The sequence below is a fragment of the Urocitellus parryii genome, chromosome 2, assembly GCF_045843805.1.
Source record: "Urocitellus parryii isolate mUroPar1 chromosome 2, mUroPar1.hap1, whole genome shotgun sequence".
Lineage (NCBI taxonomy): Eukaryota > Metazoa > Chordata > Mammalia > Rodentia > Sciuridae > Urocitellus > Urocitellus parryii.
Window position 1 is genome coordinate 94,589,689 of NC_135532.1, and position 12,672 is coordinate 94,602,360.

General features: G+C 44.5%; 1 protein-coding gene and 1 pseudogene across 4 annotated transcripts; both read right to left on the minus strand.

Moving 5' to 3' along the window:
• Positions 1-4,956: 4,956 nt before the first annotated feature.
• Positions 4,957-5,243, minus strand: LOC113179362 (translation machinery-associated protein 7 pseudogene; annotated as a pseudogene).
• A 1,032-nt stretch (positions 5,244-6,275) lies between these two features.
• On the minus strand, positions 6,276-8,900 carry Rpl29 (ribosomal protein L29). Of its 4 annotated transcripts, none has more exons than XM_026383935.2 (4): positions 8,836-8,900; positions 8,247-8,291; positions 7,866-7,930; positions 6,276-6,777 (listed from the first exon to the last, which is right to left on the minus strand). In XM_026383935.2, exons 2-4 carry the CDS (start codon positions 8,281-8,283, stop codon positions 6,385-6,387), a joined length of 495 nt encoding a protein of 164 aa, XP_026239720.1. In that variant the 5' UTR covers positions 8,284-8,291; positions 8,836-8,900; the 3' UTR covers positions 6,276-6,384. The 4 variants fall into 4 exon arrangements, with proteins under 4 accessions (XP_026239720.1, XP_026239722.1, XP_026239721.1 ...); XM_026383937.2 differs by lacking the exon at positions 8,836-8,900 and adding an exon at positions 8,768-8,794; XM_026383936.2 differs by lacking the exon at positions 8,836-8,900 and adding an exon at positions 8,706-8,792.
• Positions 8,901-12,672: the final 3,772 nt, after the last annotated feature.

Sequence of the window (12,672 nt, forward strand, 5' to 3'; positions counted from 1 at the left end):
ACTGTGGGTGTTCCTAAACAGTTAAAAACCGATAACGGTCCTGGTTACATCTCCAAGTCTTTTAAACAATTTTGCTCATCATTTGGCATTACTCATATAACAGGAATCCCATACAACCCACAGGGACAAGGCATAGTTGAAAGAGCTCATCAAACTATAAAAATGTACTTATTAAAGCAAAGGGAGGGAATTAGTAAGGGGTATATATCCCCCAAAGATAAACTTAAAATAACCCTTTTTACTCTAAACTTTCTAAATTTGGATGCATCAGGACTTAGTGCTGCGGAAAGACATATGTATCCGAAAAATGTACATAAGCCTAAGGTACTTTGGAAAGATATTCTAACAGGACAATGGAAAGGTCCGGACCCAGTAATAGTCTGGAGTCGGGGCTCTGTCTGTGTTTTTCCACAGGAGGAACAGCAACCAATTTGGATTCCAGAGAGATTAACTAAAACAATTTCTACAGAAAAAGAAGATGATTTGACTCAAATCCATAACAGCTGATATCCAGAGTTCCAGCCTGGCTATTATTGCATCTGCGACAGTGATTTACCATGGTGCCTTTTTCAATATCTATTTTATTATTTGCATTTTTCCCACATCATAAAGTTCTATTTTATTTTATTTTATTTTACCTTATTTTTTAAGCTCATACAAACCTAGGTTAGTGTTTTTCTGATCAGTTTTATTTTTTTGACTGTGTTTTATTTATTTATTTTTTTTTAACTGTAAAGTTTTTAAACATTGCAATGGAGATTTCACCTAGCTATAGCTACAAGGCCTTTATTTACTATTGTCTTATATGTTCTATGTTATGTATGCTGTTTTGTGTTGTATGTCTGTATGTGTGTATGTCCATATTTCATTTATAAGGAGCGCTCATGTATATATAGATACAAGTATTCAAAAAAAAAAAAAAATTTTAGTCACGTGACTTATATGGTTTAATTTACTTTAGGTAAACAGCTGTTATTAAATTTTGTTTTTAAAGGTGGTTAACAGATATGTTTGTTTACTTTCACCTTTCCTTTTCATTATATTTCATAATTCTGTTCAGGATAATGTCTCTTTAGCAACATGGCCATAATTCCCATCTCCATCCCAGTGCCGGTGAAGACTAAGACCAAACTACAACTTTTATGATAGCTATCACTATAAACTGTACAAATTGATACATCAATCAAAATAACTCAATAAGACTGCTCAATCAAGGACTTAATTTACTTTGGGAGGAAATGGACATATTGATAGACTCCTCCAATTTGAACTGCTCAATCAAGGACTTAATTTACCTTGGGAGGAAATGGACATATTGATAGACTCCTCCACTTTGAACTGCTTACACAACTTGTCTGGACTATGTATCACCTGTATGCATTGTGTTCTATTTGTTGATACAGCGAACTGGTAGTGCTAAATATCTTAGCCGATGTGTCACCAGTGTTTCCAAAGGAGCCGTCAATTGGCTTGGTGTCGTGGCAATTCTGCGTCTTTCTCCCTTCTGCTAGTGATGGTCTGATTTTGGGGGCCAACAGAGGTGAGGCAAGAACCTCACCCCCCCACTGGCACCAAGGTTAAATTTGGGGGCCAACAGAGGTGAGGCAAGAACCTCACCCCCCCACTGGTGCATAGGCCTATTACACAGGTATGGCTATATACTGGACCGGTAGTCAGTGACGGGTATGATTCGGTTACAGTGGTATCAACCTAAGCCAGGAGACTGACGCAATAAGGTCAGTTTTCCCATGACGGGTAAGAACCATATGTGAATTGGACATACCTAACAGGCACGGTCCCTAGCCACATTTGCCTGTTGTTTATTTAAACAGTAGGGGGCAGATGTTAGGAGCCACAGCAAAAATATTGATACAGGCACCTTTGGATTTTATTTGACTGCCAGCCAGCAATTCACATTCATATGGTAATTGGACTCATGCTGTCCAGCTGGGCCCAATTTCAGGACTCAGGTTACTCATGTCACTCTTGTATTGGGAGAGTTCCCATTGGTTGGAAAAGGATGGTAGGAGGGTGTTCCGGGGGAAGTGGAAACCCCCCCGGCTCAGGTAGACACACACGTGTGGACCCACTTGTTAGGGGACGCACATGGCCTCTCTCTAAATAAAACTTTGTCTCAGTTTGACTGGCTTGTGTTTTTGTGCCCAACCGGGCTGTAAGATTGCAAGCCGGCGTGCACTGATAGCTCAGCAGGGGATCGCTCAGCAGGGGTGCCGCAGGCAGTGCTCGGCAGCAGGAGCGGGACTCAGCCGGCCCGGGGCCGGGCAGCTTGCGGCAAGGAAACAGCTTGGCTCTGTGCCCTCATGACATAACACACTGTCCCAGCCACATCTGCCTAGCAACAAGGGGCCATAGTTCAATAGCCACCATATTCTGACTGTGAGGTCAGGGATACTGTTCCCATCAAAAGGGCATAAGTATAATGCTAGTAACTCAGGAGGCCAACGTAGGAGGATCTCAAGTTTGAGGCCAGGCTTAGCAAAACCATTTCAAAACAAAAAACAAACAAACAAAGCCTGGGGATGTAGTTATGACATAGAACACCCCTGGTTCAATCTCCAGTACCATAAAGGAGCATACCAAGATTAGCGTCTCAGGGAACTACTCCTGGCTTTCTGGGGATATACTCAGGATCCTGGGACCAGATGGGCCACTGCCAGATGTGGGTAGGCAGAGACAGCTTGCAAGGTATGAGCACCCTTTTTTTTGTTGTTCTGTTTGGTCAAAACCCACTGACTCTTGTGTTAGGAGTAGGGCCCTGATAGATCCAGCAGACTGGCCAGTGATCATGAATCATTGTGTGCAGAGGGGCCCAGGAGTTGAGTTTCAATCTGTCAGCCCTTGTCAGGATCCCATTTGATATAACTAAAGCCATCTTGATTATAACCATTTGTCTGCCTGGAACCCTGCTATATACTCCAAAATCTATAGGATATATCAAGCCATTAAGGTAGTCAGCTAGCTTAACTGACATTTGACATATTAGTTTTTGTTGCTTTTTCTCCTCCTTCTTTTTGAGAAAACCCAGGCAGATCCCAGTTGGCTGTGGGTGTGGGCTACCTTTATTTAGTTTGACATATAAACCCCTTCCTCCAGCCTCAGGGTGCAGGGATCTTCCTGTTGCTGCCCAAGACCTGCTTCTTTCCTTAACCCTAATAAATTGCATTTTATACAAATCTGGTTGCCTTTTCTTTGGTCTCTTGGCACCTTCTATCTTTGGTGGCTTGTTCCCATATATTTATACTATACCAGGGTTTTTCTTAAAGTCATGGTAGTGCCCCAGGCTTAGCTATGGCCCTAAAAGCTGAGCTTACTCCTTTCCCTGATTGATCTGTCCTGCCTCCATGACCATGGGACAGAGGAGAGGGATGACTTTAAGTACATAGCTGTGGTCAGAAAGGAAGTCTGAAGATTATCAACCGTAATGACCCCTGCTCAGTTGCAAAGACCAAGGATTCTGCTTCACTGAACCCCCAGGTAGTCCTTGGGACATAGGTCACACTGGAGATGCACAATCTGAAGCTCCACTTCAACAGGGTGGCCTAACTGGAGCTTGGAGATGGAGTCAACTCAGTGATGTCTAGCTGAAGCTCCTGACCTGGAGTTTCTTGAGGTTGGGGGTCTGGCCTTTCTCTCACCCTCAATTGGAGCTGGTTATTTTCACTACACCACCTATCTGGGGCATTTGGACAGAGGTCTTGCTTTGCAAGTCATCAGCCACCTCCAGCACACAAAACTTGCTCCTACTTCCCTGCATTTTACTCCGTGGCACGGGGCAGGTGGCTACCCACAGAGCTAGCATACATTCTTGGTTGGATATTCTAAATAAACTGGGTTTAAGTGCTACCACCTGGCATTGAAAAAAAACCTACTTCCTGAGGTTGACATGGACCACCCGGGTTCAAATGCTACCTCCAGCCTTTCTTAGCCACCTATGTAACCCTACTTCAGGGGTAGTGAGACAAATCACCCATAGGCAGCCAGGAAAAGTAGAGAGAAGACTGGGGGATCAAGCTTCCCATGACAGCTGGTCTCAGCTGTGAGAACAGCCCCTAGACACAAACAATTGCAAAAGGTACTTTCTCTTGTGCCAACAGGCCCTCACCCCCACCCTTGTGCTAATGAAGGATTAGAAATCACTATTCTCCAAATTTTTCTGAAGATGACAAAATATGTTGATTGGCTCCCTTTCTGAATCTTATATCCCACCAGTTCCCTATAGGAACAGATCTAAGCCCATAAAACACCAACAAATACCCTTCACTTGGGATCCCTCCCTTAGGAGCTCTATTACTCTGGGTGTGTGTGATTATTTTACAAAATATTTTTGGGCTGGGGATGTGGCTCAAACGGTAGCGCACTCGCCTAGCATGTGCTGGGTTCAATCCTCAGCACCACATAAAAATAAAATAAAGATGTTGTGTCCACCCAAAACTAAAAAATAAATATTAAAAAATTCTCTCTTGGGGCTGGGGATGTGGCTCAAGTGGTAGCATGCTCGCTTAGCATGCATGAGGCACTGGGTTAGATTCTCAGCACCACATTGAAACAAAATAAAGATACCGTGTTCACCTAAAACTAAAAAATAAATATTAAAAAAAATTCTCGATTAAAAAAAAGTTTATTAGGGCTGGGGATGTGGCTCAAGCGGTAGCGCGCTCGTGCGGCCCGGGTTCGATCCTCAGCACCACATACCAACAAAGATGTTGTGTCCGCCGAGAACTAAGAAAAAATAAATAAATATTAAAATTCTCTCTCTCTCTCTGTCCCCCTCTCTCTCTCACTCTTTAAAAAAAAAAAGTTTATTAAATTTACAAATAATCCCAAAACAGCACTTAATTCTAGCTATAGGTGAAAAAAAGATGTTACAGCAGGGATCCTGATGTCTAAATAGAAATGGAATCATCGGTCACCATAATTTTAAGCACAAGAATCGGCTTACTTTTTGCCAGATTTCTTAATTCCACTTGTGGCCAGGGGGCCCTTCCTGGCACTTTTAGCTTCTAAGTTTCTTCTGCTCCTCTTTTTGTTTCTGTCTGAAAGCCTTATCTCATCCATCTCCTTGGCCTGCTTCTTAGGTTGTTTCAGGGGCTTCTTCTTGCCACCTTCCCAGCAGGACACGGTGCCTATTACTCTTAATTAAACCCTGTTACTTCACTTTCATCCTTACAATCATGAATTTCGTTCCTTGAATTCACAAGACAAAGAACCCACCTGACATCCATGCTCCATATAACAGAGAGGACATGTCCCAGGCTGCACTCATTACTCTTGACAATAAAATGGGGTACTGTTGTACCCCATCTGAGTCTCCAAAGTGACCAAGGTTGGGCCGATGCTTTTTTAAATGTTCATATGTGGTTCAGGTTGAACCAAGGGGCACTCCACCACTAAGATATCTTACTAAATTGCTGAGGCTGGCTTCAAGTGTTTTTTTTTTTTTTGAGAGAATATTTTTTTTTTTTTAAGTTTTCAGCAGACACAGCATCTTTGTAAGTGGTGCTGAGGATGGAACCCAGGCCGCACGCATGCCAGGCAAGTGCGCTACTGCTTGAGCCACATCCCCAGCCCTTCAACTGGTTTTGAAGATGAAATGTACACAGTCACAGCCTCTGGGACAGGAGTCCCCTCCTTTGCTAGCAATGCAAAAATTCTTTGTCCTTCTCCTCCCTCCCCAGCAAAAAAAAAGTATAAGTGCTTTACTTGATACTATTTTAAGTTGCTGAGGTTAGTTCAGATCTTGAGATCCTTCTGGTTTCAGGATTCTAAGTGGCTGAGATTACAGTTATGCACTACTACACATGACCCAAATGGTGCCTTCTATAGGAAGCCTCTGGAGATGTTCATTACTACATCAACTTATTCCCCTAACTCCTTTGAGGATTAAGACCCAGCAGGCAGATAATCAGTCACAATGGCACACACCTGTAATCCCAGCAGCTCAGGAGGCTGAGGCAGGATCGCAAGTTTAAAGCCAGTCTACTAAATAACTATTAAAAAGGGCCGGTAACAAAAAAAAACTAAACAAAATACCAGCTCAAGTAGAGATTCTTCAATGGGGCCCCTTCCAGACTTCTTCCTTCCTTTCTTTATTAGCTTACCCAACTAGGCAAACGAGGTGTCCTACCTACGCTGAAGCTCTGGCCATTTCCTGACTGACCCACATCCCACCATCCACAGAGGGCTCAAGTCTGTTCCCATACCAAAGAAGGCAGCAATCCCACCCAACCGCAGGACAACAGACACAGGCTAAAAGATCCTGCCTCTGGATTTATTTGTACAAATAGCACAGGAGGACACCAGTTCCCATAGACAGAGGCTCAGGGGTCACACCAGTCCTTCTGTCCTCATACCCAGAGGATTTTTTTATGGAGCCTTTGCAGGGACCTGGGCACCCTTGGGGGCCTGGGCACCCTTGGGAACAGGAGCTGGAGCTGCAGCTGGAGCCGATGCGGAAGCTGGAGTTGCAGCCTGGGTCTTGGCTTGGGCTTTGGCCTTTGGCCGGCTGAGCCTGCGTTCCCTGGCCATGTGGGCACGAGCACGCTTTGCGTGCTTGGGATGGGCTAGCAAGGCGAGGCGATCAAGCTTGCGGCTGGCACCCTTTGGCATCTTGGGCTTAACTTCCTTAGGCTTTGCAAGGGCCTTGATAGCCTCGGCACGTGCACTCATGGCCTTGGCGTTGTTTGCCTGCATTTTTTTCAGGCCCTTCTTATTGTGCTTCTTGGCAAAACGCATATTTCTCAGGAACTTGGGGTCCACCTGGAAAGTAGGAAAGCTGTAAGCGGCAGCATATAAAGTCCCCAAGTCATACCCTGGTGTCCTCTTCTATAAGGGTGCCAGGCACTCTAAAGATAGCATCAAATCAACCTTAAATATGGAAATAGCCAATCCTTTAACAACCACCCACCCTCAAGGAGCCAATATTCCACCTGGCTAATGGTGTGCAGTCACATTTTCAAGGCCACACCTCCAGAGCCTAGTAGAGCTAACAGTCAAATGTGAATGCTGATAGAAGGAACAAAGGAAAGCTGACCTCTCTGCCAAAGTTGTAAGGCATGAATTTCCTATAGGAGTTCAGCTAAACCACCCCCACACCTTGACAACCCCTCAGGGATACTCCTTTAAAGGGGAAGGTATCAATTAAATAACAAGCCTAGTCCAACAGATTCACACCAAAGATCAGAGAGCAAGAGTACTGGGGAGGAACAGAGTAGGGAGAGGCTCAGCTCTCCCCTAGAACTTCCTGGCAAAGGGAGTCAAACTGTCCCTAAGCATAGTACTTGATCAGATACAGATCATAAAGCACCAAGCAGCACAGTGGCACAAGCCCATAATCCCAGCAGCTTGGGAGGCTGAGACGGGAGGATGGCATCAAAAGTTTGAAGCCAGCCTCAGCAAAAAGTAAAGTGCTAAGCAACTCAGTGAGACCCTGTCTGTAAATAAAATACAAAAAAGGGCTGGGAATGTGGCTCAGTTTTCAAGTGCCCCTGAGTTCAATCCTGGGTACCCCCCCCCCCAATAAAAGATCATGGAAGAGGATCTTAAGGTACCTACTACAGGCAGGACTCCCTCCCCTAAGGGCTCTGGCTGGGCAAGGGAAATGGCCATTGTACCCTCAGGATGCAGGTTACATGGAGGGCTGGGAAAGCCAAGGAAAACTTTATTAGGTCTGGCATATAGAGAACGAAATTGTGTCCTTAACAGGGCAGGAAATTCAAGGGACAATTAACAACAGTACTTAGGCAGAGGCTGAATTGGAGGTGTTGGGGGGTACTACACAAAAAGGTCCTGGACATGCACCTGGAGCTGGGAAGGGACATTTTATGTTATTCAATGCATATACTTACCCCCTTAAGAGATTCATATCTTTGTGATCGGGGTTTCTTGATGCCATTTCTGTGCCATTTTCGGGCTGGGGGTGATGAGGAGGAAAGAAGTTAGAGCAGAAATTTTCTCTAATATCACTACTCAGTATCAAAGCTGGCAGGCTTGGGAAAACCATTATGTCCCAGAGCAGATCTTCTTGAGAACTGAAAAACTCCTTACCACTGAATACAAAGTACCCTGGGTTTCTCAACTGGATACTTGGCTCCAAAACGTATAATCTCAAAACACTAATAACAAAATGAGCTCCAAAATGGTAAACCCTCACTGTGCTCTAGTCTCTATTATCTCCAAACCAATCTTTGCCAGGGTATGGGGCAGAGAGCTGGGACCAAGAAACTTACACTGGTTGTGTGTGGTGTGGTTCTTAGACTTGGCCATGTCTGCACCTACAGGAAAAGAGCAGAGTTAAGGGGGGATAATATATTGACCAAACTACATTATTATATCGTGTGCATGTGCGAACACGTAACAACGAATCCCACTATTACGTGTAATTATAATGCACCAATAAAAAAACACAAGGGAGAAAAGTAGCATTAAGGGCTGGGGGAGGAAGGGCCTCTCCCGGATGGGCCACCTCTGCTGCCCTGATCTGATGGAACATGAGGCTGCAATACAGACGCATTATATTTGCGACTTCCACCAGTATGGACTCACTTAACACGACCCAAAGTCAGTTCCTGGCTACCAAACCCAGGTAATGATACCTTGAAACCAACTCCCCGCACTCAAAACATTGAGCTCCCCGACCAATTCCGAGGTCCTCCCTCAGCCATCCACCTCTTGAGCAACACCCCCACCCTGTAGTTTTCACTCTCCACAGCCACAGAATCGATCCCCCTGGCTTCCCCGCGGCCGGCACCCCAAGCTCCGCGCCCCACGTCCGCCCGTAAGCCGCGGATGGCACCAGATGCCGCGCAGACAACACACCGCGAGACGCCGCTCCCGGAGCGGTTGGAACCGGAAGAGGAAGAGAAAGGTCTCAGCGCAGCCCGATGAATGGGGCCGACCACACCGGAAGGTACTACTGGAAAAGGTTCCCCGCGGCATCAGGAAGGAAAGTTCCGAGGCCCGGAAGGGCGCCAGCTCCAGGGAGAGGCGGTGCTACGAGTTTTGTCCCGCCTCCCTCCATCGGTCTCCACCCCTTTTCCTTTGCCTTCCGTTCTTCCAGGACCTGCCTCTTGGCAGTTGGTCTCCTTAAAGATCATGGAATGCTGGATGTTAGGGAGTGACAGGAGATCTGTGTTCTTAAAAAAAAAAAAAAAAAAAAATGCATGTCTGGCCCCTGCTTAGAGAATCGACTGTGGCAGACAGAGGGGAGGAGGAAGAGTGAGAAAGAGGCTTGGGTGGAACACCATGGGAAGTGATGGCTGCCTTAGGATGGAGAGGAATGGATGCAGACGATGAGGGAGAAAAAAGAGGCATGGAACCAAAGGCTTGGGTTTAAACGTCTGAGTGAACGGTCCTTTTTTACAGAGATGGGGAAGAGTGGTGCTTTAGTCGTTTTGTTTTGAAGAGGTTATGATCCAAATGTTTCTTTTCACATGCATTAAATGTGAGATGACATCCAAATTGAGTAAGCATTGCCTTCTAACAACTGGGTTGCCCTCTCTGACTCTCCCCACCCCCTACAGTTCATTCGCCACACAGCCAGGGAGCCTGAAGGTCTTTTTAAAGATAGATACCAGATCCTGTCCAAGGACAACCTCTCTGACCCTGGCAAACTCTCCTTGTCATTTGCTTTCCTCCAAACCCCTAGGCCTTCTTTTTTTTTTTTTTTTTTTCTGCCAAGTATAAATGCTTTTGCTGTCTCAAAGTCTTTGCACTTCTGTCCCTCTACCTGATCTGTCCTTTTCCCTATTCTTTGGATGGTATTCTCTTTCTTGTTCAGGCCTCCCTGGACGACCCTATTTGAAATAGACACACTCTGTCCCTTCTCCCCGGTTACTCTGTGTCCTCTCATTCTATTTGCTTCCTTCATAGAACTTCCCTGACTCTAATTATGTGTTTATTTATTTGTGTATGTGTTCATTGTCCCAGTGCCTTGAGTTTGGGACTGGTTTGGTCACTTTTGTTTTTCTACTGCCTAACTGCACTTGATATAAACATCTGCCACATGAACACTCTTTGGCAAGGTAGGTTCACAGAGTGATGGAAGCATGTTGCAAAGTTTTAGGGAGTAAGGGGAAAGGAGGACTTAGAAACAGGACACGCAAAGACTGACACATTCCTGAGAAAGGAGAGATTATTCTGTGAGCTGTGAGTTGGGAAAATGAAAAGCATTTGCTGATGGATGACCTAGTAGCAAGAAAGAAACAGTTGAGGCCAGAGAGGAAGATGTCTCTGAAGGAGCAAAGTCCCTGCAGAGTGCTGAGCACAGGTGGAGGAGCTGATGGGCAGAGGTAGGGACTTCAGATGGTGGAGGTAGCAAGATACCTGACAGGAAGTCTGGGCCTCAGCCCAGGGAGTGGAAGAAGTGAGGTCGGAGGTTAGGACAAGTCTGACTTCTTTGTCCTTGAGAAAGAGAAGCAAGCAAGCATTTTAGATGTTGGCAGAGGAGGCTATGACAACTTTAAAGGAACTAGGCTGCCCTGCTCTATCTCCTTCCAATAGTTCCTAAAAAGTGAGCAGAGACACCCACTCAGGACCCAGTTTTTCCAGGCTTTTATGACAGTGGAAGAATGAACAGGAGCAGAGAGCCTCATCTGATGGAGAAGGAAGATTCAAAGATAATCAGTGGCCAAGCAATAACATTGAGGTTATGATTGGGATAGGCCCAGGGTGAAATCCCAACTGCTAGGCAAGGGGGAGGCAGTGACAAGAATGAGGAGCTTTCTTTGGCTGTGACATGAGGAGGCCTGTCCAGGGACCAAAGAGGACCATGATCTGGAGCTACTGACTTGCCAGGCTTTTTCAAGATAGAATGGAAGGTAAGGTCAGACATGTGCAAAGGGATAGTTTTCTTTCTTTTTGTTTGTTTTCTTCATTCTTTCTCCCCTTTCTTTTTCCCTTTCCTCCTCCCTCTCTTTTTCTTCATAAATGCAACCTTATTGTGAAAGATTCTATAACCTGATTTTATGCATTCAGTCATAATTTGTGGCTGGGCATGGTGTAATTCTGTGACTTGGGAGGCTGAGGCAGGAGGATTGCAGTTTCAAAGCCAGCCTCAGCAATTTAGCAAGGCCCTGAGCAACTTAGAAAGACCCTGTTTCTAAATTAAAAAAAAAAAAAATATATATATATATATATATATATATATATTTGGATATAGATATAGATAGATAGATATAGATATGGCTCAATTGGGCAAAGCATCCCTGGGTTCAATCCCTAGTACCAAAAAATAATAACAAAATTTTAAAAATAAAAAATAATAATTTGTGGACTTGTTTTCTTATCCATCCACGAAACCCTTTGTAATTCTACTATATTTTGCACTTTTGTTTGTGTGTGTATGTGGTACTGGGGATTGAACCCAGCCCTGTTTTACACATTTAACAACATTATTCCAGGGTTATAGAACAGTGGTAGAGCACTTGCCTAGCACAAGTTAGACTAGGGGGTTCAATCCCCAACACTGCAAAAACAAATTAAACAACAACATAAACCCCAAGATCAAATAACAAAAACAAACAAAAAACATTATTCTGAGGTTTGGAGTGTATCTCAGGGGTAAAATGCTTGCCTAGCACCATTTATTCCCCCACCACCACACAAAAAAATAAATAAATAAAATGAAAATATTATTCCAAGAAGAGGTCAATAAGCATCATGAGATGCCAAAGAAGTCTCTGGAAATATATATATATATATATATATATATATATATATATATATATATATATATATATTTCTTCAACCCTGTTACTTTGCTGAGTAGGTCCCACTGGACGTTCTCCATTCTCTCTCTCTCTCTCTCTCTCTCTCTCTCTCTCTCTCTATATATATATATATATATATATATATATATATAAATTTTTTTAAGAACTTACCCTCCCTCGGAGATTGACACACTTCCACCCTTCCTGAGTGAGTAGCTACTACTCTTTCTCCAGTGCACATGGAAGCCTGGGCCCACTTGCTTTCCTCAAAGGCACAGCCTTGAGCAAAGTGCTACCTGGAGTCAGCAGAGCACCAATCAACTAGCCCCCTTAACACAAATTTCCTTGAGCACAAAACAGAGTGGGGGAGAGAGGTGTGAGGCCTGGGTGACAAGATAAATTTGCACTGATCAGGGTGCTTGTGATCTTCCCCAGCCATATGGCCTGACAAGGCATTGTTCTGCACAGGCCTTATCCAGACCCTCAGCCCAATCCTCAGACCAAGTATGTCCAGTGGGATCTAGTTGGCAAAGTAACAGGTTGGAGACATCTGGGGTTATTTTTGCAGTATTTTTCACAGTCCTGGGTATATGTGCAGACCTAATAAATGTTTAAGGAATGAATTGTGCACATTTCAGAAATCTAAGCAGATGACAGAATCAGGGGCTGACTGGCCTGCAGGGGTTTCATGGAGATAAGAGTTAGCTCTTGTACTGTACTCAGAGCTCTGCTTGCTAAGCCTCAGTTCTCAGTGTAACATGGAGATAAAAACAGTCATTGCCTGGTAGGGTTAAACTGGATAATTTGATTAAAGAAGCAGGCTCTGTGCTGAGTACATATTAGGTGCTCAATCATTGTTAGCCCCATTTATGCTTCTTCCCCGCAGGACCTCAGGGTTCAAGGAAAGAAAGTCAGCAGCAAACAGATGCTAAAAATGAGGACAGGA